Source organism: Poecilia mexicana, unplaced genomic scaffold, assembly GCF_051168715.1.
Source record: "Poecilia mexicana isolate PSO_F unplaced genomic scaffold, ASM5116871v1 scaffold_13, whole genome shotgun sequence".
NCBI classification, from domain to species: Eukaryota; Metazoa; Chordata; class Actinopteri; order Cyprinodontiformes; family Poeciliidae; genus Poecilia; species Poecilia mexicana.
In genome coordinates this window covers 22,013,882-22,041,122 of record NW_028263382.1, presented here as the reverse complement: position 1 = coordinate 22,041,122, position 27,241 = coordinate 22,013,882, and the positions used below count along the sequence as shown (strand labels likewise).

The following is a 27,241-nucleotide window of genomic DNA, read 5'->3' as shown; positions in this document are numbered from 1 at the left end:
ACTATTTTCAGACTGGAGTAAATCCCCCAATCTTTCAGGATCCTATCATCTCCTCTGGTTTGCTTTCATCCAGCTTTCAGTGTCAGTGAGATACGAGGAATGCTGAGACCGAATTAACTTTCTGCAATATTTTCAGCAGTTAAACTAGGAATTAATGGGTCCTGTGTGTGTAACATTAAAGATGGGGCTTTAAAGCTTCCCCATGTATCGTTGCCTTGGAACGTAAAATCCATTAAAGCAGAAACATCTAAGCGCACATACACAGACAGAAATATACATCCTGGCAGCTTGATTCCAATTTGTTTATGCCACTTGTGCAACACATGAAAAGAAGTGGGAGAATGTGAGCCAAACTGAAGAGCAAGATGTAAAGGACAAGCGAAAGAATGAATGAGAGAAAAAAGGAGGAATAAAAACAAGTGAGCACATGTTTTATTTTTATGAAAAAAATAAAATAAAATAAAAAAATCCCAGCAAGAGATAAATAAAGACAGTCGGGAAGAGAAAGGTCTGTAGGATTGTAGGACAGCCAAGAACCGGTGGAATGAGACGACATCCTCTGTTGCCATGACAACTGCCTCCTCGCGAGCCATCACTCGGTCCCATGCTTGTTCGCCCACATAGAGGAGAATCACACAAACACACACACACAAGCCTTCACTCATCAGCACAACACGTAAACATGCCCCGAAACTCCCACACTGGCTGGAAACTTACCCATCCGCCCACCTCCCACCTCCTCATCTTCCCACTCTTGCTCTGCAGCCGTCCATCCATGGAGTCTGCCTCCAACACATCACATCAGCCATGTGCGTCCAAAAGTTATGCTTGTCACATGATACTCTGACGTTTTCCCCATTTTATGTGTTAACACAAAGACATATTGTCGCATTTGTTGTTTCTTTATTTTTTAATGTGACGGGAGGTGCAGTGAGAAGCAAGAAGGGGCTTCTTGGTATGCAGCGTATGCAGCGCCAGATACGTATTGCCAGATAGTGCTGCTAGGCACAGTCACAGCTGCTCAGCCTAGTCCACAGGCACCGATTCCAAAAGTACAAATTCACACTCTGCATCTCAAATGAACAACAGAAAAGATGACCAACTCAATGCAGCTGCAAATGCCTGGGAGGATACAGTATTGATGCACACACGCAGAAATACACAGACACATAGAACAAGGTCACATCACTGCAGAGATCCTGTGTGGACTAGGTTTTCTATACATCTGCAGGAGGCTGAGCACACCGCTGACCAATATCCCGTGTTGCCTTTTCCCTGCCAAGGCAAAGTGTGCCAGCAAACACACTCCCACAAACTCACAATGACATATGCTGTTGCCTCTACGATAAGATCTGTCCCAGGGACAAACACACTGCAGAGGCAATTAACTTCCCAAGCAGAGAGACACTTGATATAAAGACAGAGCAATTAGATTTTTACTGAATTACTCCGACAAGTCCTCCCTCGGCTTTCTGGAATGAGGATTGGATGTACACATAAGGTGTAATTCTGTGATGATGCGACAGGAAAACATCCCGGTGGTTTCTACAGATGGCAGTGCAGCATCAAACATACAGAATAAAATCACTTCATCAAAAAAGACCAAGCAACAGCAGAAGACAGTGGCAGACAGCAGAGGTGTGAATTTCAATATGAGTTGTGTAATCGGGGGAAAAAAAAAAACTGCATTAGCAAGATATGAGCCCATCTTAAAATGTATTTGACTCCGCACTGCCCTCGGTTTGAGGATGAATTCGTACTAGGTGTTTTTTGTCCTCCAGAGAATAATGCACAGCAGGTATTTGGATGACAGGATAAGATCCATTATGCATATCTTCTAAATTCACTCACCAATGTCCTTGAATGTTTTCCTTTCTAGCTCTAGTGTTTGCAGGTGGCAAGGTCAATGTTTTCCCAGCAAGCACTGTGAGAAAGCCAGAGATAGCCCTAAGATGTCAGTAATCCTCAGTGGTAACATGTGCACACAAATCTGTGGGACAACATAAGCATCGGTTCTACCTGACTTTGATCTTAGAAGAGCCTTAGGTGAAAGTAGAGCAAGGGAAGGGTTGTGAGGAAGCCTTGGGAATCAGCATAAACCCAAGGTTCTTGTCCCCTCTAACTTTGCAATGTTGATATTTGAACCTTACTCTTGACGTCTTTCCACAGAGACAGTGTTTGTAAATTGAAAAGTTACTGGAAAATTATTAGAAAATGTCGACCCTCTTGGAAGAATATGAACATGACACTCTGAGGATTTACACTTCTTTAACTGGTTTATGTACCAGTAAAAATTCAGACTTTGGAAACATTATTTTAAATTATGGCACTTTTTTTCAGATCAACTAAAGAAAAAGTCTTCAAATCTCTCTGTTGAGAAGATAACATACAGTCAGCCCCGACCCTTAAAAGAAATCCAGCTTTTTTTTCAATCTCATCTGGTTAGAGTGACAGCTAAGATTTTTTGAAGTCAATATTCTTTATGAATCAAGATTAAAGATCAGCTTAGCAGGATGAAGACTTGGCATGTAGATTTTTTTCCATGATAAATATTGAGATCTGAATTGTTTGCTGGTTATGTCGTTAAATCAGTAAGTTTGTCCTGAAGAAAGGTTTAAAGACCTCTGGCTCTCTGCCTGACAGACTCCATCATCATAACCAGCCCTTTGCTTTTTCAGCCAGACACAAATATTCTAAGCCATGTGAGAAGTAAATACTCTCCAGCAAGTGTCAGAGGGACAAATCCAGACCTGATCATCTGGGTGTCATCAAGAAGATAGCAGATGCCTAATCCATTTGAACAGACTTCCTTTTAATGTGGAGGACTCCACAGCTCTCCTCTGGGACTCTCTCAAAGGCCTGACATGCTGATCCTGTCCTCCAAGACGAGCCCAGACGCCATTCAGAGGGAGCTCATCTAAAAACAAATCTTAAAGTGTAATCAGTGTCAGGTGTGTGTGTGTATGCATGAGGGAGAATAACTGATGATGAGTTTATCCTTAATCATGAACCAACTCAAAATTCAGCTTATACTTTTCAATATGGAAAAGCTTCAGGGTCATTTTTTTTTCATTTTTATTTTTTTATATGCATAGGCCTAATTTTTTCTCTTTATGACTGTGACAAATTGCTCACTTTGTTGCCCCCAACAAAGTGTAGTTTCTCATTTCTTAAAATGAGTAGTCAGTTATGCAACAAGGGAAACTTCCCTCTACTCTTTTGTTGTAGAACAAATATGCCCTGAAATTACAAAGGCAACCAGACCTATTGTAATGTTTACCTCAGCAAGACAGGACATGTAGAATGAAGGTACATCAATAATGTATGTTTCTCAAATTAACAGGTAGAATATCCACTTATCTTCTATACCCAATACTATAGCCGATTGCAGGGCTGGTGCCAACTTATAAACTTGACATTAAGTTTAAAAAACAAGGAAAACAAAAGTGACATTGAACAAAATACAGGCAAAAGGTCGAGTTTAAGAACAACAGAAAGACTCTTCAGTTTCATAAGTCTTCAAAAGAGCTTTAAAACGCTCCGAGACAAAGGCACTGAAGACAATTTTAAAGAGAAGACTGAGAACTGCAATTCCTAGGAAGTGTTTGAAGGTGGTAAGTCAGTTCCTGAAAAACAGGCAAGTTTGTCCAGCATACTTTGTAGATGAAAATATCCACTAGAGCTGTAGTCTCATTAGGCTTAATGAGGGTTACAGATTATAAAGTATGCAGGAATGAGCGCTCTGCAATCAGTTTTAAAACAGACTGAGCAGTGGCACACAGCCTCCAAGCAGTAAATGCAGAGGGAGTAGCATGCAAGTTATTTTGGCCGTACTTGCAGGTACAGTGGTTAGAGAAAAGTAGAAAATGGCACAACTGAGATTTTGACCCCTACATTTAGGATCAATTTCTCATCTCCTACCAGTTTTGAAGGAAAAATCCCTGTTTGTATTGTAGAGTTAAGAGAACAAGTTAGACAAAGACAGGGACAGGACAAAACCAGTGAGCACCAAAGTACTATACTATACTATAATCATCTTAAAAACACGGAGACACTGTCAGAAAGTCTGTTTTTTAAAGGGGCAGTGTTATGTATATTCCATTCCATTTCAAGTACATTATAATCAAGTAACTATGCTACCTTCAGTTGTTACAAAAATGCTGTATAAATCAAACATGACTTGAAAGAAATTTGACCTCACAATGTACTGTTTTGAAATCGGGCCTCCGTCTCTTTAAGAAGCTCATGCTCTTTCCAACACTCCGTTTTCAGCAAGTCATCAGAACAGCACTCCTCAATCAGCCATTCAGGTTCAGCAACATTTTTGCCAGCGTCTCACTGAGAAGTGGTTTGTATAATGAGCTCAGCAGATGCACAGTTCCACCAGGTGTTTACTAAATGCTGCTGGCTAGTCTGAAGGAGCCAGCAGTGCTTTGTGATGCAGAAAATTGGTTTGGAAACTGTAGCTTCAATAAGGAGCTTTGTTGAAAAGGCAGCGCTCTGTTACACCACACGTTTCTGCAGCCAGAATGACTACCAGGGGAGATTAAATGATTTCTCAAACATGCATGTAAGAATCAAAGCAACATTTCATGTATGTTTTTGATGAGGGAATATCATTTCGACATCATGTAAAGCTAAAAAAAAAGTAGATTTTACATAATACTGCCCCTTTATGTTCAATGTTAATTTTGACAAATTCTAGAATTTTGAAGTAATGTAACTTACAAATACAACTGCTAACTCAAATTAAATTCTAATTCAAAAATACTTTATTGATTATCATTGGAAAATAAATGTTATCTCTCATATTAATTGAAAATTCCACAAAGAAGAAGACCTATTTTTTTTTTCTCTAATGATATGACAAATATAACAAAATTCTGACTTTTATACTTACAGAAATCAGTCATTCCTTTGCACAGAAAATAGTACAAAGGAATGCCCAAAACTTTTGGAAAAGTTTTGGGCCTATTCAAAGCTCAGAACTTGATCTTTTTAGATGCTTTTCATTGACCTGGAACACATACACTGCATATTTGGTGATTCTGTATCGAGATTATGCATTCTGTAGTCCCCTGAAGGCTAAATGCACCGTAAATGCTTAACCACAGTCTCAGCCTGAGGGCCACGTTAAACTTATTCTTAATATTCCTCTAATGGCAAATCTTGGCACTGAATGTGTTCGCCCTTACGCTTTCTGTATTTTCCTAGAGATACAAAGAAAAACAAGTGGGCACACAGCAGCATTTATACACACACATTTATCGATCAAAGCTCAAGACGCAGACGCTATTTTCATTCATCCTCCTAAGTGTCTCCAGGCTCTTGCTATCGATTCCCTTTTACTGTGTATTCATTTCAGAGGCAGAGAAAACCTGCCACTGCCTCCCCTTTCAACACTTCTCTCCAAATTTATCGACTGTGTAGTAAGTCTCGTCCCAGCCTCGGTCTCTGTATTTTTACAGCAGCTGGTTTATTGAAATGGTCATAATATTTTATTATTCAGATGCATGTATTTAACTATAGTTGATTTTTATCTCAGGCGTGAAACCGTTGAGGAAAGTATCCATGCTTTTTCTTATTTTTACCTTTTATACACAATAATAATAAAAAAATCTGAACCTATATACAACCCCATTTTATTAGCTGTGGAAATAAAAACTGGGTGAATGTTTATATCTCATTACTTAGTGCTGGAAGAGGAAAAGAAACAGGGTAAAAATGTCATCCTGAAATCACGTGCAGTATATTCCCTTCTTCTTCTGTGTTACTAAGAAGTCTTGTGATCATAGTCCCTTGTTGGTGTTGCTCCATCACTCGTTTTCCCTTTTTTTACATGCCAAAAAAATAAAAAAAATGAAGGAAAAAGGACAGAGTATGTACAAAGAGTAACTGTCTCTCTGCTGGTAGTGGGTTGCCTTAGAGACCAAATGAGAGTGAGATATGAATCTGTAAATTGCTCTGATGATCAGTGTATGTTTTTTCTTTTTGTCTGTGTGGGTGTTCAAAAAAAGGGTTTTGACACAGATGACAGCAGAGGAAAATCCCCACACAACTCTAGCCTTTGCCTAACCTTGCTGTCCAATTACATTCACACTGTGATCGATCAAAAATGGGGACATCAATGCCAAAAAGTGTCATCCAGTCATTACTAATGACTAATAATCAACCGGCATAGCAAACTGTACAGCCATGTCTAACTGACTCTTTGCCTTGGAACAGAATCTTTTACCTAACAAGAAGGGAAGCAAACCACAAAGTTAAATCAAGCACAAAATGCAGAGGGAGATCCAGTAATTAGTGTTTGTGGTTATTTCAATCTTGAAGCCTGAAAGCGCTTCTCTAATTAGTTATCAGTGTTAATAAAGTCTACTTAAAGTGTTTGGCAGGGATAAAATGAAAGAAGAGACAGATTTAAGTAAGTGTGCTTTCCTGAATACAGTCATGTCCTAAGCAAAGGGCAGGTCAATAAAGAACAATGAGTTATTAGTTTTGTTTATATTTTTTTTCAGCATTTCTTCAGAATATTACAAAGACGTAAGAATGGTTTAAATTCAGGGGCACCTGAATGGGAGCTACAAATAATCTTATCTGGCACACCCAGACCAAAAGCTGAATAACCATAATGTTATGTGGTAATCAGCTAAGAGTTTTGGGAGGGAAGAAGCAAAGGATAGGCTTTTAAAAGTGGCATGCATAAAGAGAAAATGATGGGCCGGGTCACTTCTGGTGTAGCATATTTATTTAGTATAAGCTGTGACCAGAAAGCACAGCGATTATAGTAGCTGCTCCTAATATCTGCTGTAAGCCGTTTTCTCAGCATGGCGGACTTCTTCAGCCTGCCAGAGCGTCAACCGCTAAACACAATAATCAAAGAGCGGCACAACAGTAAATAGTAGAGATGTGCCGAACAGGTTTTTTCCTGCCGATACCGATACCGATCACCCATGAGGGCTGATCACCGATACTGATCACCGACACCGATCACATAATTATTATTTATTTATTTTTTATCATAAACCCTACCGGTTACATTATGTGGAAAAAGGAACCATGAATTCACCTTAATTTAGACAAAAACTTGTTTTTAATAACTTTTTCCAAGAAGAAAACTAAACAAAACAGGCATTGTGAAAATTGTACTGCTATTGATAATACTATCTTTAACAGACTAAATAATACAAAGAGCCAAAATAAAACCTCTCAACATTGCCAAAAAAAATTTAAGTATAAAACTTAACATTCAAAGGCAAAAACAGGATTCATTACAATAAACAATCCAGATTTACTGAATGAAAACTTCCTGATAGCATGGCGGCTAGCTGATTACTGCTAGTTCTGATTGGCTGTTTCTGACTGAGCGGAGTAATTATGCAGAACAGGGAGGAGATCGATTATTTTTTTCAGAGATTATCTGTCTCATGTTAGGACAGCGAAAGTTTTAATATGTATGTAAAATGTATTTTTTTTTTTTTAAGTTAGATGCTGCAGCTTTAAACAGAGGTTCGGTGTGAGAGTCACTACCAGGTGGAGCAGAAGCGAAGCTCCGTCTGTGAAATATTACTACCTGTAGCGTAGCAGCGGTTCAACAGCGAGAGCAGAACCAGAGTCTTACGTCGCAGCTCGAAGACTTAAAAATAATTTTTCAGGTTATTTGTTTAGCTTTCTGACCGTCATGCTAATCCGGGTGAGTGTTTGTAGCTGTGCGCTGCTTTACCTGCTATCTGATCCTCCATATGTCTTGTTTACTGCAGTGAGCCTCGATGTAGCCAAACTCCGTCAAGTATGGCACTGTTTTCATGCCATATTAGCTTCGTTGTGTTGATGCATTTTGACCTGCTTCAATTTTCCGCCGCAACACGCAAACTTCCCCATTCACTCAGTGCGTTATAGTTCCACATCGCTTAGGATTTGTTGCTCCGCGTTTGCGCAGAGTGAAGGAAAGAGGAGACCAGCTGCACAGGCAGGCTGGAAATGAGATGCAGGTGATCGGTATCGGCAACAAGAGCCAATGATCGCCGATCACCGATCATGCACTTTTTCACGGAAATCGGCCCGATTATGATCGGTGACCGATCGATCGGCACACCTCTAGTAAATAGATACTCACTACTGATGTCACTGTAAATCTACTCCAACATAACTTTCATTAACTGAACTCAAATACATATGTAGAAAATATTTTGCGGCCCCATTACCGCCGACCAACCGAGCCCACACGAGCGCGAACCGTTGAAATCATTACCTTAGCCTGCTGCTAACTCCGGCTTCACATTCGGCTCGGAAGTTCGGTTCTATTGAAGCACCTTTTTTGCTGCCAGACGGTACTTATCAGAGGCTACTAGCGTTACATTCAATGTTATTTATAACTCAGCTTACCTGTGAACAAAAAGCACAGCGATTATAGTAGCTGCTCCTAATATCTGCTGCAAGTTGTTTTCTCAGCGATGGCGGACTTCTTCAGCCTGCCAGAGCGTCAACCGATGTTGCATATGGTGCTGAGCGCCCTCTGATGGCGAAATTCATACTGTTAGATATAATAGATTCCAACGCTAGTTTCTCGCTGGAAGTAACCTACTATTTTCATGCCTTGTTCTCTTTCATGCCTTGTTCTCTTTCATGATGCCACACTTTACTCAACAAAAAAACTTTATTGAGGGCAAACAGTACAAACTCCTTTTGTATTTCTGCTTATAGCAATTTTTAAAAGACTTTGTTTTCTTTACAAACAGAGGCGTTCACAACAGTTAAGCTAAGATAAAATGCAACATTATTATAGCAACATTGTTTTGTGATTAAGCAAATTATATTTGCATGATTTCTATTTATGTTGGGAGAGAAATTAAAAAGTTAAATCCAGCAAAGCTTTTATTTCGTGTGAACAGTTTGATAACTTAATACATCTTCAGTTCTACCATCTGTTTTAGCTAGTTGTATGTACTATATACATAAGTATTTGCATGAGAAAGTTACAACCATTTCACAGTGGGAAAAGCATTTTATATAAAACCATCAAATTAAATACAGATAATAGTTTTTGATGTACCACAGAACTCTTTATTACATAGAACTTTACATATTTCCTTATAATAATGCTTGAAAGTATATCTCAGTGAGAAAAACAAAAAGAAAGTGCAACATCAGTGCACTTATAAATAACAAAGTGAAGACTAAATGTTGAAAACATTAAATATATGTGTTAGAAAAGGCATTTTAGTTACATTCATTTAATAAGCTATACAAGGCATTCCTCATGCCACCATTTCTGCTGGAACATAAAAAAAAGATATAAACCAAATGAAAAGATTACTGTAAAAGGACGCTGCCTTTTGTGTACTTTGAAGTATTTTCGCTTTTGCTAGATGGTGAAAATTGTATTATTGTCCCACATTTTAATGGATAAGGAAAATATATGAAGAGAAAACGTGGGTGGAGGGAGGGAAGGAGAACAGAAGAGAGTCGCCACGGTCTGTATGAAATGATTGGCTCCACAGATCTTTAGAACAAATATCCTGTGATTTGCTGAAACCTCACTGGGCATCTGCTTGTTAAATGTGTCACCATGATAACCAAAGAGTTCGTGCCAACGCTTGAAGACACTCAGGGGGTGACCCTGCCTCTGACAAGCGGACACAGCTGCAGCTATCTGTCTTTTTCAGTCGATCCAGTTCATGAGCCAACTGGCTCTCTGTCACCCCGCCACACTCCCCCAGGAATCCAGACTAGAAAAGAGTTGGCACCGGCATCCTCCACCTGCAAAGACAGTCCACATGCATATAGGTTTTTGTGAAACTACTCTCAGAACAGGGACGTCCCACAGCTGAACGTTGTTATTACTGAGATCGAAAGCAAGACGAGCAAGTCCCGCCTTTATCCTTCTCTAACTGAGGGGTGATTGTGTCGGGAACTTCTGATTGCAGCATGTCATTTTCGTTTGCGATGATGTGTTTCACCAAGCAGTTTGCTGCCTCGTCGATGTTGATATTCTCCTGAAAACAACACGGAAAAGTGACAGTGACATGAGGGAAAACAACAATATGGTTTTGCCAAGTGATGGCTACGGAGAGACGACAAATTGTTATCGTGAGGCTATGAACAATTCACAGAAAATCTTTACAGAAAGTGAGCTAATGAAATGGACCAGGACTAAATGAGAGGGCTGACAGAGAGCCAGTTAGCAGCAATAATACACAAACAATCTGTGTCTGACCTTTTCATTCACATGAGCTGCAAGTGATCTGTTTGCAAACTCATCCATTTACACGTGACCGTGAGCATAAACAAATAAAGTAAAAATAATAAGAAGATTTAACAGCTATGTGAAGGGAAAGGTTATTTTACGTTTCCCGAATTATGCGTTTCCATTGGCTTCCATAAGGTTACAGTACCCTGAAAAAATGTTTGTCTCTCTTTTGTCACATTGGAGTGCACTCATTTGCTCTGTGCTATGCTATATCATCTTATGCTATCCTATGCTGTAAGACACACTGCTACATTACACCCTGAGATATACTACACAATGTTACATAATGCTACCCTACTCTGTACAGCACTGTACTCTAAAATATCCCAACAATCCCACTGAAAGCAGAACAAGCACCTAAATTTAGTTTAGGTGCTTGTTCTGTTTAGTTTAGTTTGTGTTAGCTATTATAATCATTCAGATAAAGCAAGGCATTATGGGAGATTGTGTTCTTTATCAAATGTCATTTGTAGCTTAAAATGCCAAATATCCATGGCCTGTAGTTACTTAAGTAACAGCTGCACATACAATATATCAGATTGCAACATGTCAGAGTTAAAACAACATTACAGTAATTCTTCTTTTTACAACAAAAAAAAAGTCAAGATTTGTTCTGGGAAAGACTGACTCAGAGTTTTACAGCATTTTGGCCTGTTGCAAGTCTTGTGAGGGCAGAGAGCCAATTTGACACAAGATATGTGAGGCATTTAGCTTCCTGCTAACACACCACACTTTATTCACATGAAGTTTACGCATGTTTTCTTTTTATCTGCTTTGCTTCGTGCCGTTCGTCGAAAAAAGTAATTGTTTGAGGTAAATAGAGATAGTGTTGACTCGGAGCAGAACTTGCCCTGATATGAGGAATGCTGAGGCTTCTTGGATACCAGCGCAGGTGTTTGACTCTGTGTGTCTGGAGGGAAGAGGGAGTAAAACGACGGGGAGTCTACAGTATTTCTGATCTCTCCCATCCAGTTGTGACATTCCAGACTGTCGTAGTGAGAGTGTGAACAGAGTGTTAATGTATATTTCACCTTACAGTCAGCAACTACTTGCCTTTAATTTGAATCATATTGTGCCTATTTCTTTCAACTGCAAATGCTTCCAAAATAAACAAGGAAACTAAAAAACTCTTGACTAAACTCCTACTCCCTGCTTTTACTCCTTACTGTAGTGTTATCCCAATTTAGGCTAAAGACTAATTTGCTTGATAAGAAGTTTTAATGTTTTTTTTAATTATTATTTGTACTGGTTGTACAATTTGACAGAAATCAGTTCACCTTTTTTTTTTTTTGCCAATTTTTATGTTACAACCAAACATCTCAATATATTTAATGGAGTTTTATGTGATTAATCTGCACAAATTCTGAACAATTGTTAATTGTGATGGAAAACTATTCATAATTTTAAAAGGTTTACAAGTATAACACCTAAAAGTACCTGGGCAATTGCAAAATAGCTCCAGTTCAGTCCACACACACATTCCCCACAACTGTTTGCTCTTATCTGACAAGAGCACTTCAACAGATATTCGCCAAGCCCCCACATGACTTTGCTAACACAGCCACTCTATTGTTGCCACGTTTCTATAAAATTCACAACTAGCACATTTTGCAAACCACAGACTATTTCACCTGAGCTGTGGATCTCTGCTGCTCCTCCAAAGCCGCCATGATCCTCCTTCTTGTAGCTAACAGCAAATGTGGCTTGCACACAGTAATCTTGAACACGTCATCAAATTTAAATGTACTGTCATAGTGATGTAATAATTAAACATTATTACTGTAATGAGTGGCTTAGAGTCCAAGCTCATTTAAAACCATTTTGAAACTAATAAATACTTATGTAATGAAAATACTAAAGTCTGAATTTGGCAAAATTCCAACCAGAGATGGGAATATTAGTAAGAATCCTCTTGGAAAAATTTAACCGTTGAACGGTGAACATGCTTTTGGCCCTGAACACACCACTGCTTGGTTCGTCATGAGCAGTGGGCAGCTGATTGCATGTCTGCAATCCATGTTCAACATCTCTGTGGTCTGCTCAGAGATGGTCCATCTCTGATCTCACTCAGATTTAACATCCATGGACCATTAATTCGTGAACCATGAATTTATTGACCATGATATCAAGGTCCAATAGAAACAGATAAGATCCAGTGGTACATGTTCAGATTTTTCTTACAAAACCATTGACTTGCAGACATACAGACTGGTCATAGACTGGTAATATTTACACTGACTTTCTGTCAATGTTTGCTTGGACTTTATTCTCCATGCTAATGTAAATTTTTTCCTTTTTCCCAGTTATATATCAGATTATTGGCCTTTCATTTTTAGCATATTACATATATTTTGAAGGTTCCACATCAGGTTTGGTCACTTATAATTTAGCATTAAAAATGTCTTTGCATGAGACAAATTTTGGACAGTCAGAAAGTAGAAAGTACTCATATGGCATTAATCAAACTTAATTTCTGCATGACTGACTCACAAAATGTGAGACTACTGCTTTACAGTTTGTGTAGCCGCTAGAGAATAGAGCTAATGTATTCCAACTGCATTCGTGGACAACCCTTTCTGGAAGACAAAGCACCTGATGCAAGTGCAGCTGACCTGGAAAAAACATAGACGTAGTGTGTGCCGGGAGTCTCTGTGGAAAAGGAGCATCGCACCATTAATGAGGATTTTAGGGCTGTTGTAAACGAATATTTTAGTAATCGAGTAATCTATCGATTATTCTTACGATTAATCGAGTAATCGGATAAAAAAAATTATAAAATGTAATACTGGTAAATCTGGCATAATACCGGTGTTACTATCAGATATCAATATCAGTCCAATTGTTCACATTTGAGCATCCCTAACAGTTGCTTTTTTGTAGTTTAGAAAACTAACCTGTAACAATAATAGCTCACTTTCTAAGTTAACCAGAAGAAAAGTTATAGAAAAATCTGAAATTATATTGAATTTAATAACAAAGAGGCAGGCTCACAAATATGCTTATAAAAAATGTCTACAATCCAGCTTTTAGTTTATGTATTCATCTTCAGTGAGTTTAATAGATTAATTAAACTCACCTTGCCACCTAACCTGTCACGCTTTGGGTTTGAAAATACGGGAAATGCCGCCTGGAGTGGGAGGAGAGGGCGAATGAACGAACGTAAGATGGGGTGGAGGGGAGGAAATAGACCAGCGGACTGACGAACCGTTAGACCGGGGGACGAACACGGGGGGAAGCAATACGGGATATTTACGACACCTTCACTGGTCACACTCAGAAACTCATCTACCAGCCATGTACGATGCGCTCTGCCACCCGTTTCTTCAGACCGGGATATGAAATTTATTGTGCGGTTCGTCGGTAAAGCTACATTTACACGGTAAGCATCAGCTACTCAGCCGCCCGCCCTGTTCAGGCTATCCGCTCACCTCAGCGCTCTTCCCGCCGTTCGCTTTCAACCAGCAGCCCCGGAGGAGAAATGCTGCCGTACTCCAGGCATTCCCCCAGTCATTTTAAGGATGCTTATTGGTTCCCCAAAAACGATAAAAAGTCGGGCATTATCATCAATCAATAAAATCCCCACGGGCCAATCTTGAAGATTGGACTTTATGCCGCTGAGACTTAGCTTTTGTCAACAACTCAGAGGCGGAAGTGAGAGCTCCGCGCAACGCAAATGAAGTCCCGGCCGGAACACGGTGCGCTAACTAATAAAACATAAATTAACGAAGCTTCGAGGCAGGTAAATTTTCCTCGAGGAATTTTAGTAATCGAGGTACTCGAATCATTCGAGGAATCGTTTCAGCCCTAGAGGATTTATTCAAATACAAATAGAAGACTAAGCCTGTGAAGTTCAGCTCATCCTATTTTGAATGTGTCGTTTTAGTGATGTCCTCGCAAGATAATTGGTTGCTGGGTCAGACATACTGCCTCTTAAGGACATTTTCATAAAACAGGCCTTGAAACCGGGGCTGTAACCACTGAGACCGCCTTTAATGTTTCTGCGCGTACACATGTCTCTGTTTCTCTCACCTTAGCAGAGGTCTGAAACCATCCAACGAAGCCATTTTCCTGGCAGAACTGGTCCATCTTTATGCCATTATTGGTCAGTACTTCCCGACCCTGGTCACATTTGTTAGCCAGAAGCACAGTGGCTACATTTTTCCCATTGGCTAGTGTGAGCTTGGAATCCAAGTCCTCCTTCCATTTGGTGACGGCCTCGAAGGAGGCCGGCCGAGTCACATCAAAGACGATGAAGGCGCCCATAGCTTCACGGTAATACACACGGGTCATGTTGCCAAACCTCTCCTGACCTGAAAAAATACACACACAGACACACAAAAAAGAGGGAAGAGTGATGAGATCAGGGTTCTAAAACACCATAACTGGGAAATAATGTGTACCTGCGGCTGGTACACACGCGACAAAAGTTAGCTGCAGAATAAACTAAACTTCTAAGTGTTTTCATACAGTAGTTGGGTAAATTCAAGCAATAATTCATGCATAGCTCTTTTCTAACTCAGTATGGTGTCTTGCTTCAAATGGGAGAAGAAGAAAAGATTGGTAGTTCTTTTGATGAGTCCTGCTGTGGTGTTTCTGACATGAACAGGTGGATAAAAGCACAGTGTTAGCTAGAGAACAGCTGGCAGCATGTCAGCTTAGCTCAAGGACAAATCGGACAGGCAGGTTGTCTTCAAAGCACTTCCCTATACTGCTAAGTTTAGTAGTGCTGATACAAAGCAGAAAGTTGCACCTTAAGTTACAGGAAACCTTGGTGTCACACTTTCTGGTGATAACCACTTTTTAAATGAGTGAGGAATTTAATATATTATTACACTTTTATGAGTCCAAGTGTCTGTCCAAATAAAGAGAGAATATATTGTCTTATAATCTTTTTCAGGAACCACAAAAAATGGACTGAGGGAGATATATTATACAATTGTTATAATAATTATTACTATTGTGATATTTATAAAAGTATAGGGTGAGATGCAAAATGAGAAAAATACAAATCAAAGTGTAACAGTGCCATTAAAGTTTAAAAATGTTGTACTTCACTGAAGAGGTTTAAAAACTACCTGCTCAGTATAAGTATTAAAGTATAAATCAAACATGTCTTGTGGACAATGCAAATTAAATTAATCATCTGAACATAGAATCTGAAGGTTTATTTCCAAAGGGTTATAAAGAAGAAAACGGCCAACCTTTTAGAGGTTTTTTTTGGAGAATATTAACGAACTTTTAAAAAATAAAATAAAATACATATTTTAGGTGGGATAAACAAAACTTCTACTTTGTGTTTTAAAGCTAAGCTCCTAATTCTTAATGCATCTGCATCACTTTGAAAGACATAAACTTATCTGATATTATTTTACATGCTAGAGAAACCAGCTCTGCCACCCTGTGAGCCCCAATATTTTGAAAGATGGCCCACCAAAATAGAAAAGTCAAAGTTGTTTATCCTGGGAAGATACACAGAAACAGCAAGTGATTCATCATGCCACTGACTGGAGAAACTTAAGTCTATCATCAACCACAAAACCTTTTCCCACAAAAGGGAAAGCCTTCTGATGTGACAACTAAATGTTCAGTTTATGATTTTAAGAACAGATTTATGAACAGTGAATATTACGAAAAGCTTTATGGTCCAAACTGAATGGGGGAAACAATGCACAACCAATGAGGCTTTCCCATTCTCTGGAAACCTTCACACTACTTTGCCATTTCCTTTTTCAGGTTTTCAGTTCATAATAAAAGCTCTCTGTACACGAAATCTTGGGCCTCAAATCTCCCTCACGAGTCTGAGCCACATGACTGCTTGCGCTTACTGGAGAGAGAACACAGGAGGGGAGAGAGCAGAAGGTCAGAGGATTCTTCTAAACCTCAGCCGACACTCATGTGACATTGAAACCGTGGTAGCCTTCAGGTTTGTCATTATGCCCACTGGCGTTTAATCGCAAAAAAAAAAAAAAAGGCTGAATTAGTACTCATTTCTGTGGGCAACAAAACTGTGATGATATTATAAACTCTTACAGGATGTATGAATAGCATTGCTGTAAGAACAGTCAACGCCGTCTATCAGTTTCTACAGTTCAGTTTTCACATTTGTTTTAAGCTAAGGTTGTTCTGATGCCCAAAATATTTTTTAAAAATGAGGGTTTTATGTTTTTTATATCACATTTTCTTACTAAAAAAATGGAAAACTCATCTGAAACACAGCTGACTGATCATTCTCTTTTTTAAATAATTTTCCTGGCTGCTTGTATCTTATTCCATCAGCATGCGGCCCTGGGTGGTGAGCCACATCATCCATGTTAACAACTGTCACTGTCCTGAAGACATGGCATGTGATGAACTTGAAATGAAGAGCCTCCTTCATTAAAATCACTTAAAATATATGTTTTTTTAATGAAATGTTTCTTATCAAAGGTATGCTTCAAAGTCATTTAGTTTTATGCTAGGCCTTTACAAAAGTAAAAGACGATCCAAAAGTCGAATCTTAGGGTTTAAAACTAACTGCTGAAACATTTTTTTGCCAAACATATATTTTTTTTCATTTTGTGCCCATAAAGCAGATTCACTGAGTTGCTGGTGGATGTACAGACAAAATTCAAGTCATGCTTTAAACGTAACTAGTCTTAATTTTGTTCAACAACTTTTATTTTCCAGAGATAAAAAGATGACTTGTTCCTAAGTATGCAGTTTCTCCTCAACCACAAATTCAGCACATTTTAATAGTTTATTAAAAAGCCAAGTTAAGACAAACGAAGAATACTTTTTACTTCTGTAAGTCTCCACTGTGTTTCCCCCATTCCATATACTTTGTGCGTAAAAGTTGGCACCGTACCTGCAATGTCCCACAGCTGCAGTCGCACCGTCTCCTGGTCCCAGGTAAGGACTTTGAGGGCGAAGTCCACTCCGATGGTGGCTCGGTAGTTGGGGCTGAAGTTGTGATGCACATACCGCTTGATGATGCTGGTTTTCCCGACCCCGAGGTCTCCTATAACGAGAATCTTGTAGAGGTGCTCCTTAAGGTGGTTATTTTGCATGGCGACCGAGGAGGGCGAGAGCTCAGCATGAATCCACCGTAATGGAGAGGACTCGGAATATGGAGGAAAAAAAAACACTCAGGGTAGAATACAGAGAGAAACGTGGAGAATGAGGAGAGGAGGTAAGGTGGTTAACGCCCTTGGCCCCTCGGAGAGAAGTGGAACACAGACGTCTGGACCTTGTGACTGAGGAAGGGCCGCCGCTGCTGCTGCTGCTGCCTGGGAGTGACCGTTTCTACTACAGTAGAAACACGCAAAACCGGGATTTACGCAAATCCTCCTAGAGGAACGAGTGTAAACGATTATCTCTACACCAACAAGAGTGGAAAAAGTAGCACAAGTTAAAATAGCAAGCGTGACTGAATTCAAAAGTAAACAGCTGAGGTGTCATGACCTTTAGGATTCTGGTTTTATATTTTCCTTGGTTTTAAGATTTCTTGTTCAAAAATGTAATTGTTTCCTACGTACAATTCTATTTTAGCTCTTGGTGATGGTTTTATTTAGAAGTACAGTTTATTCCAGAAAATGCACCATGGGCGGAAATCCAGGAGAGGGATCGGGTCCGGACCCCCCCAATTTTGGAAAAGTCTAGAATTGTCCCCATCCACCCCAATATGAACACAGGTAGAGCACAATATGTGAAGAAAGGGATAAAAGATTAGAATTTTTTTCATACAAAATAAATAAATCTGAAAGGTGTGATGTGAATTTGTGGCTTTCTAACACATACAAAAGCTTTGATCTGAACATTGATGCAAAACTTTCAATTTGTACAAAATTGTAAAAAAAAAAAAAAAAAAAAAAAACTACTATTCTTATTCCAGTTTCCAAATATGCACCACTCTATGTTGGCTTGTAACATAGATTATGCAAAAGTTCATGGCTGCAATGTAACAAAAACAAAAAAAAAAACAAGGAGTTAGCATTTATACTGCATTTCCTTATCACCTTTTACAACTCAAAACCCCAAAGCACACAATATAATAAATTAATTACAGTATGTTAGCATGTAATTGTAATTTCACCTGATTAATTAAGTTCCCTTCAGGGTTTTGACAATGAAACAGTATCAAAAACAAGCACATCAGAAAAAGAGAGATAATCAAATCCCACAGAAAAAAAAAAAGTAACACGTCAAGTTTATACTGATCAGTCCAGCCCAGGCTTATATACATTGAAGAACATGTGAAATCTCTTAAAATCCCTGAACATTAGTGAACTCAACCCAGTTTGAATGAGATGAAGCAGGTAAAACTCTCAGACATCTTGTTAAATGCACTCTCCCACACCATCTCAGTGAAAATTAGCTTCTTGAAAGTGCCTGCACTGATTGTTAAAGCATGTGAAAGGCATACACAATAAGGTTTTCTTTCTTTGTCTTTTAAGAAACGCATCAGAACTTCAAAGCTTTATTTTACTTGCATGCATGACTAAAAGAAAAGATGTTAAAAGGAGAAAATGGATCCCCAATGCACTGATCACAGAATATTATTCACTTGTTGCCTTTTACCAAATTTGTGCTTAAACTGATCAACATAAAGCCCTTACAAAAAAAAGTGGCAAATCACTTAAAAGGATTTCTAAACAAAGTCAAGGATTTTACTTTAGCTAAACAAAAAAAAGACAAAATAAACACATTTTGTTCTTTGCAAAGTGATGCATCCCTTTATTGAGAGAAATTATCTTTGAATGCTCCACAAGGAGCAATCCACCATGAAACACGGCAGCAGCGATGTCAAATTGGAAGCAGGGACTAAAGACATCAATTCTCTGCAGTGCTTCCCTGAGACAGAAAAAAAAAGTCACACTGATAAATCATTTCCCTTTTAAATGTTCAATGTAGAATTTACAACCCGTTACAGCGCAATCAATCCATTCTGGTTTGTGTTGGCAGGAACACCATGGATTTAGGAGGTTTCTGACTACCAACAGCATAAAAATCAGTAAACATAATTGGAGAAAAGAAGGAACATTGGATAAAAAAAAAATAAAAAAAACAAAAACACATTCAATGTCCAGATGCAAATCAGCTGTATCCATGTCATTAAAATGTAGAAGACATAAGGTAAGAATGTGTGGAGAAACTTTTAAAAATGATACAAATTAGTAATCAAATACAATGGTTGTATTTTTCATCTGTTTATACAGGAGTGTTTCAAAATCAACTTGATTTATTCATAGGCATCAATCTCATAATTTTAGACTAATGTAAGCATTTCAGATTTTGAAAACTGGTGAACAATCCTACCCTTTTCAGTTTCAGTACATTTAAAACTCTAAAAACACTTAAAGTACCAAGGAAATGTTTCCATTAAAACTTCAATCAGTAACTTCTCAAGCCTTTATGCATGTGCTGGTCAACCAGTTTAGTACGAGAGGACCATAGCGTTCCATGTGATCAATTTGCAGTTCCATATTTTTAACCAAGATTGAAACAAAATACATTCAATTTAAAGGATGCAGAATTGTGATCAAGGCACTAATTTGTTCTGATTTTGACTTAAAAGCATCTACAATTTGGGGATGGGTTTGGCTGCAACTGCGATGCTCTCGATGGCGCACTCGTCGCTTCCCCGGCGAATTCGGAAGTAGCCGTCCTCGCCCCATTGGGCACCCCAGCTGTTCTTGACAATCCAGTACTTCTCTCCGGTCTTGTGGCAGCGGCCGTAGCCCACCAGCAGCACTGCGTGGTTGGTCAGCTCGAAGGGGTTGATGGAGTCTGCAAGGCCTGTGTGGTGGTAGATGCCTCCTTTGTAGTTCATGAAGTCAGGGTACACCTGTAGACAAACACTAATTAATAATAGTTCTCCATTTTCTACCATTTTATTTTGTTGTACGAGGTTAATGTTATCCATTTAGAATAATATCACAATCCACAGTTTAAAATAAAACTTTTGGCATATATAGCCTTTCAAAAGTTTATTTATAAGATCTCCAACTTGCAGAGACACATCTAATACATTATGTAGCAGAGACAAGATTTGCATATGAACATCACAGAGACATTAAGCAGCTGTTGTACCTCCAAAGCAACAGCCATCGGTCCATTCTTGACCAGTTCCAACATCATGGCGGTCTCACTGCAGCCACCGTAGAATCCGCCTACGTATCCATACTCTGCTGTGTACATTCGGCCGCAGTTTGCAGGCACACCACATGGAGTGTTCTTTGCAGCGTACGGGAAGCAAGACTCGTCCACAATGCCGAAATCCTGTACATACTTCCCAATCAGGTAAGGGAAGCCCCCATCGCAACCTTGCAAAGGTAAAAAAAAAAGTAGAAATCTTTAAGCAAATAAAAAATTTTTTAATGTGTTTATCTCACAACATGCTGCAGATATTATTCTACAAACGGAAAATAATCTACGTCGGCTTTTAGCAGAAAATGCTTTCATTTGTGCTGGAAATAATATCTTTTAGAGCATTAGTTTACCTTGAGCATATTCAGAGCAGGAGACCACTTGTTGAGGACTGAGGACAGGGCTATCGCTGTTGTTGGTGAGGATCCGAACTCGAGCTTCCAGCATTCCCATGGTGGCGAAGGAGTAGCAGCTGCCACAGGATCCTAAAACACAACAAAGATGGAGAGAAAACACTGCTATGAGAAATAACATGGCACAGTGAAAAGACAGCTTTTTAAAAGATGCTTTGTCCCCACTACATGCAAAAGTTAACATATATAATATCCTGCCCCCGAGTGCCACAAAATGCCTAGGAAGGTCAGTGCAAAGTGACTTTAAGCTGGATATTTCCATATGACAGAATGGTTTTGTTGGGGCAGCTACAATAATAATAATAAAGTATTTTTTGGACTAAATTCAGCACTAAATGTTTTTCGATACTCTTGCCACAGCACATTTATCTGACCTTGACGATGAATGCATACCAATAGAATGAGGCAGTCATTCTATTGGAGAACAGATTAAACAAAGTTTGCATACATGTGTCAGGCATTAGGTTGCTAATAAAATGCTCTACAGGAACAAATTAGGTAAAGGAGCAGAGGCCGCAGGAAAGTGCAGGGCGATTTAATTGCAGTAATGATTCAGGGTGAGACAGTGGAGAGTATATTTGGGACTAAAGCCTTCAGCTTTGTAGTAGCAATAAGGTAAAACAGACTCATTTTGATCCAAAGGTTCACAAAGTTCTTCAGTTTATGAGAAGACTCGAGGCAAGAACAAACAAAAAAAAAAAAAAAAAAAATCCATTTTACCCATAAGGCAGAGCGTTACGGAGGGTTCATAGGACATGATTAAATTTTGATTATCGTAGATAAAAAAAAAATCAAATATGTTTGGTTCTTTCAATATGTCAATAGTGTCTTTTAGTCCAGAGCCGTCACATTACAGGAAACGCATCCATGTGTCTCTAATCTGTCATCAGCAGGACATGCTCATCATAAGGCTGTTTTATATTCTTCCTGATTGCTGTTCAAACTGATGTGATTGATTCAGAGTTGGTCACAGATTCCTCTGTGTTCTTTTACCTCTTTGACAAGTGTCACATTCAGACTTTTATTTCCTCAGGCAGAGGAGATTTTCAAAGAGAGCCATCTTGCAGTGATGCACACAGCCCCAGCCTATAGATCACACACAGACATCTGTGTGGCTGTTTGTTTTTTTTTTATGATGCTTTACAGAACAAAGAGATTCTGCAAGTGATGAAATTCCTGGAAAGTTCTAAACAGTTGCCCTTCAAATCCAGATCATTGTAGAGATAAATTATTTACAAAGCAAGTTAACCCAGAGGTGAAGAGCTGTCAGGAGTTGGGCAGGGGGAGAAATTTCCAGGCCTGAGATTTTTCAAGCAGAGCTCACAATAGCTAACAAGAAAAAGAGGAAGAAGAATGCTCTGCAAAGGCAGAGCAGCAGGGAGGCAATAATAGATTTCAAGCTCGATTATGCAGGGACATTTTTCATCCATCTCATTATAGATACATTTACAAGGTAAAACGCTTCTCCAACTGTTATTGTTGAATGTTTCCGTGTTGATGTAAATGCCTCATATCTGAAATCCCCCTATTTTACTTAAAACGTAGGGGGGAACAGAAGAGAACGAAGTCAATACTTTGATCAGCATGAGCAACTGTTCGCACTAAATGAGTTATCATTGGGCAGTGCAAAGTCCTCAGGAAAACATTGCAGAAGCGTCTTTTTAGCAACCCCGCTGCAACATGTAATTTCTCTTCTCCAGCTGGAAACACTTAGCAGAAGTATCTGCTCATTTAAAAGACACAGCAAAGCAGGAAATAAAGGTTTCACGTAGACGCGTCAAACGTTTTGTGAAAAACCGGACTCGACTCATACAATAAAAATAAAATAAGCTCCGTAGCCCTCCACAGTACCTTGAAGGGCTATTCCATTGAAGCACTTTGGATTTCTCTAGATGCTTAAACCCCACCCTACAGAGGCTCTCTCAGACACTCGAAGCACTCCGCTTCTGTAATCTCTCCACTCACACACACACAACGGTGTGCAGAAAACAGGAAGAGAGCAGCAAGCAGACCCAGAAGGGCAGAGAGGAAAGGAGGCAAAGTGAGTGGGGAAATGCTTCTGAGTGGAAACCGTTACTGGCAGCTGTCAGATGTAAACCTGCATCTGATCCTTCGGGCCATTCTAATATTATGGCTTGAAATTTTCAGCTCTTTTGAAGTAAAACAATAAGACTTGAGTTTCTCGCTTAAGTTAGCTTCAAAAAGTTAAAGAGATTTAAAAACTTCATTATAAAGAAACTTATCAAATTTTAAAGAGGAAATGTATTGACCAAAAGAACACCTTTTCAAAATTATTACATGATTGTAATGAAAGGTCACCTTGATTTCTCACAGGGCTAACAAAGTTGACGCCATCGACGTTTCTCCAGTCCCAGTGTTCGGGGAGGGCTGCCGCCATCTTGGCTAAACCAGCTTCCACAGGAGCAGGGCGAACACGTCTGAGGAACACATCAAGAGGCAGTTTTAAAGGGGGGACACCTGCGCCACACGTCTGTGGCAAGCAAACAGCAATTCAATCAATAAAGATCCTCATAAATTGATGTTTCTTAGCAGGAAATCAGATTTACACATTGCCCATCACGCAAAAAGGATGGAATGAGGAATGGAACGAAGCGCTCACACAGGGATACGAGAGGCAGGGCCGCCTGCTCTGTAATGCAGCTCTCGCAAAGTGTACATCTCATGCTCAGGATACGCCACAGCCTTCCAGGAGCTCTGAACGGTGTTGATTAAATCAATGAAGTCCCAGTTGTGTTTATACGGCTTCGGGAGCAGTCTGGGGACAGAGTAATGAAAGAGCTGATGCAGATTTTATCCAAGGAAACAAACTAAGAAAAAGCAATCACTTTAAGGACATGCTGGACATTTCAGGTTTGTGTACAGTGCCAACATAAAATTTACAATTAAAATAAAAAAACATAACATTTTAATATAAGAGATAAGTCTCTCATATTAAAATAACATTCAACATTTTCATTAAGCCCACATTTCTGTAGCAAAAGTGTTTTTATTGATATCCTGTAATACTCTAATCTTAAGTATTGCTTCTTTTTTTACTAGCTATAAGCCGACAGTCATCTAAATTACTAGAAATAAAGACTTTCAAACGTGCAATTGAGAGAAAAGGATAGAAAGAAAAAATTCAGTTAGAGGTACAAAACAGTGGAGACATTTTACTAAACTTTCTGCAAACACAACTCTTGCCTTGAATCATGTTATCACAGAAAGTAGTTTCATGTGACCAGAAACTGCATGCTCAGGCTTTCATAGCAAAAGTCAAATAGTTAGATAAGGTTTCCTCGCACACATGAGGGGAAATACTGAGGAAGACAAAATATAATATGAAGCAGAGATGTAAGAATTGCACATTAGCTCTTCTTGTATTCCTCGGGATCCCTTGCAGCTTGTGATTACCAGTTCAAGTTCCTATCATTTGTACTTTGCCAAAATAGTCCGAACTGGTCGTAATTTAGGTACCCGCTGCTGAAGACTGGCTTAGAATCTATTCTGGGTGGCACGGGCTTCACCCTCTTGCCCACAAAACAGGCCCAGTTACGTCCCAGCACATCGTGGACCCATCCTGGCAGGGTTTGGTCACAGTAGCTGGTCACCTTGGAGCCTTCCTGGGTGTACTGCAAGAGTCAGGAGACAAATTATGGCTTCTTGTCTTATACACACAAACTGTATGTCTCTGCAAAAATAAAAGGTAAATTATTTATGGTAAATTCTTTATATGCAGATTCAGTGCCAGTAACAACTTCAAAATTGGGCTAAATCATGCACAAAAAAAGTATTTTTATCACCATCAGCAAGGTCCAAGCACTATTGTGTCTGAATATTTGGCCACCCTTATCAGAATTGACTGACTTTACTTAAATTGGATGGTTTGCTGCTACAAAACCTACTTTTAAACATGATCTATACATTTTCATTTTCTAGGATCAATTCTTGCAGCTTTATTAGCTTGATTTATTCATTTCAAAACCAGTTTATGCGTTTGGGCTGCTTATAGGACAGCTAACTGTCTCAATGCTTTTCTCATCTGACAAAAACAGTTACATCAGATGAAAGGAAATTAGATATGACGCTCAAAACTGTTTTATGGTCAGAGAAGCCAAAGATTAAGCTACTTGGCCACACATAAAAAAGCAAAGAACATTAAAACTCTCTGGAACGGCAAAAGCAGCGTCGTGCTGAGGCTACAGTTTGTTGCCAGCGGTGGTGCTGCATCATAAAATTTATAAGAACACTAAATAAGAAGAAAATGCATCAAACTGGGTTAAGAACTCATAAAGCAGGCTAACATTAAACCTTTAGGGTAGCTACCAACCTCAAATCTTCTGAAACTTTCTGGACTATATGCTAAATGTCAGGTTAAATGACTGGACTCACTAAATTTTAAAGAGCTCTGTTGTGTCTCCAAATCCACCATGATGATAGTGACAAATATTTGTGAAAGTATTGTATGTACATGTTTGAGAGTGTATAAAAATTATGACCCCATCTGTATAAGATAAGTTGCACAGTAAATGTTTGTGCATTTAATATATGGATTTAAATACTCATTGAAGTTGTTTGTTGCATATGCATTTAACCTAAAAAGAATGGCTCATAATTAATTGAAAACCCACAATTATGTCTATGACAAGAATGCATGTATGTACACTTGTTACTGGCACTGATGGCGATTTCAATAAAAAAATAAAAATAAAAAAAAACAGATCAGGTGTTTATTGAGTCATAGGTTTCAGAAGACATTAAGATACAAAAAAACTTGCAAGTCATACATCTTAACATAATGAGGAAGTTAAATCAGACATGGACAAATCAGAACAGAGGCTGGAAAATAAAATGGCTGGGAAACTTCCCTCAGCTCGTTGTCATGTGAGTGACAGGAAAATAGCACATGACCAGGGACTTAACTTTAACTCTGCTGCTTTACATCATCCACCAATCTTTACAGATACGATCAGAGTAGATGGAAGTAGGAAATGAGAAAGGGTGAAAGCACAGAGTTAAAAAAAACACCAAACCCACCACATTACCATTTACCGGTATCTAAATGACAGATTTGACTACGAGTGAATCAGCAGAGCAACACATGAAATATTAGATGTGTTTTGGAGTATTATTAGAGCTAAAAAAAAAAAAAACAATACACTGAATTTGTTTTACCGTTACCTTGAAAAAGGCAAACCATTTGTAGTCACCGAGCACCACCTCAAAGCCCTGGTTGTAGATGAGGGTGAAGAAGCCTGTGGTTCCCAGCTCATTTGTGGCTACAGACAGTTTCTCCAGGGTCACAGTCACTGTGCTCTCACCTGTGGCTGAAGAGAAAACTAACATGAAATCACATGACTTCATAACAGTTTAGGTAGCCTCTCATCTATCAGAACGCCAAATGTAGTTTTAATATTTCATTTTGTAGACATAACAAGTATAAGCAATGAAATGTAACACTGAGTACAATACATCATTATAAGCCAACAGCTTATCATGTAAAGCTTTCTTTATCTGAAAAAGGCCTCAACGTGTCACATATCAAAATGAATCAACAACTGGTATTTCCGTCTTAGCTTCTTACCTTCAGCAGAGCAGTTGACGGTCTTGTCGTGTCCCCCTTTGGACACCTGGAACACCCATGTCCCCAGCAGGTCTTCATAGGTGCAGTTAGCTGGTGTGTCCCCCAATGACCCCTCAACCCAAAGCAGGAACACACACACGAGAACAGCGCTGAACCTCATATTCACTCACTGCTAACTTACCTGCACAAAGAAACACTAGGAAACAAACGCAGGTGTAAAGACAACACCGTTCACCCTGACTGTCAGTCACCTGCTCTGCTATTCTACCCTTTTAACGGGCAGCAAGTAGCGCAAACTCAAAGTTTACCCTCAATTTAACTTGTTCCGTCAAGATGGTTCACCACAGCTTGCGTCACCATACGCATGCGCGGCAACTGTTTCCTGTGTATCCCAGATGCTATGTGAAACCCAAAATGCTAACTTCTGTTTAATATTTTACAGATAATTAATTAATAAATACGCTGAGTAAACTCTGTGTAAACTCAATAATAATCTTGTGAGTGGCAAGACATCACACACTTAAGGCAAAGAAGAAGCAATAAAACCCAAAAAATCACATTTTCTACAAAAATGGACGTGCATGACAGTAATCCTCTTGCTGCCGTGTGTTCTTTGTTTCTTCTTCCCTTTTTAGTTTCGCTTTATCTAGAGTGGTTTTGTAGTCATATGACCACTGACGCTGATTGAGGAAAGGTATTGTGAAGTATAATCAAAGGTAATCAATGTGTGACCTCAATTACAGACACAAATTAATCAACCATTTACAAACACTGAATTAGCGCTGAACACACTGTTGTCCTGTATCGCCAAGAATAACAGAGATTCAGCAACAGCATTTTCATTAAGCACGTCATTTCAGTTATATAATACTA

At 39.1% G+C, this 27,241-nt stretch overlaps 2 protein-coding genes across 2 annotated transcripts; both read right to left on the bottom strand.

The window, feature by feature from the left end:
• Positions 1–9,037: 9,037 nt before the first annotated feature.
• On the bottom strand, positions 9,038–18,790 carry rab38a (RAB38a, member RAS oncogene family). Its single transcript, XM_014987419.2, has 3 exons — positions 17,091–18,790; positions 14,276–14,556; positions 9,038–9,992 (listed from the first exon to the last, which is right to left on the bottom strand). The coding sequence occupies exons 1-3, from the start codon at positions 17,290–17,292 to the stop codon at positions 9,837–9,839; spliced, it is 639 nt and encodes a 212-aa protein (XP_014842905.1). The 5' UTR covers positions 17,293–18,790; the 3' UTR covers positions 9,038–9,836.
• A 139-nt stretch (positions 18,791–18,929) lies between these two features.
• Positions 18,930–26,711, bottom strand: ctsc (cathepsin C). Its single transcript, XM_014987424.2, has 8 exons — positions 26,369–26,711; positions 25,966–26,111; positions 24,262–24,416; positions 23,405–23,560; positions 23,104–23,222; positions 20,725–20,856; positions 20,315–20,547; positions 18,930–20,069 (listed from the first exon to the last, which is right to left on the bottom strand). The coding sequence occupies exons 1-8, from the start codon at positions 26,526–26,528 to the stop codon at positions 19,803–19,805; spliced, it is 1,368 nt and encodes a 455-aa protein (XP_014842910.2). The 5' UTR covers positions 26,529–26,711; the 3' UTR covers positions 18,930–19,802.
• Positions 26,712–27,241: the final 530 nt, after the last annotated feature.

What these genes read in the sequence shown, in the direction of transcription:
- rab38a (XM_014987419.2), bottom strand. Translation starts at nt 17,292, where the DNA reads ATGCAAAATAACCACCTTAAGGAGCACCTCTACAAGATTCTCGTTATA. An exon ending in GCAGCTGTGGGACATTGCAG is followed by an intron (nt 14,557 to 17,090) that starts GTACGGTGCCAA and finishes GTATTTTTTCAG; the next exon opens with GTCAGGAGAGGTTTGGCAAC. An exon ending in GGTTTCAGACCTCTGCTAAG is followed by an intron (nt 9,993 to 14,275) that starts GTGAGAGAAACA and finishes TGTTGTTTTCAG; the next exon opens with GAGAATATCAACATCGACGA.
- ctsc (XM_014987424.2), bottom strand. Translation starts at nt 26,528, where the DNA reads ATGAGGTTCAGCGCTGTTCTCGTGTGTGTGTTCCTGCTTTGGGTTGAG. An exon ending in AAGCCAGTCTTCAGCAGCGG is followed by an intron (nt 23,561 to 24,261) that starts GTACCTAAATTA and finishes CTCTGTCCCCAG; the next exon opens with ACTGCTCCCGAAGCCGTATA. An exon ending in CCTGCCTCTCGTATCCCTGT is followed by an intron (nt 23,223 to 23,404) that starts GTGAGCGCTTCG and finishes TGTGTTCCTCAG; the next exon opens with ACGTGTTCGCCCTGCTCCTG.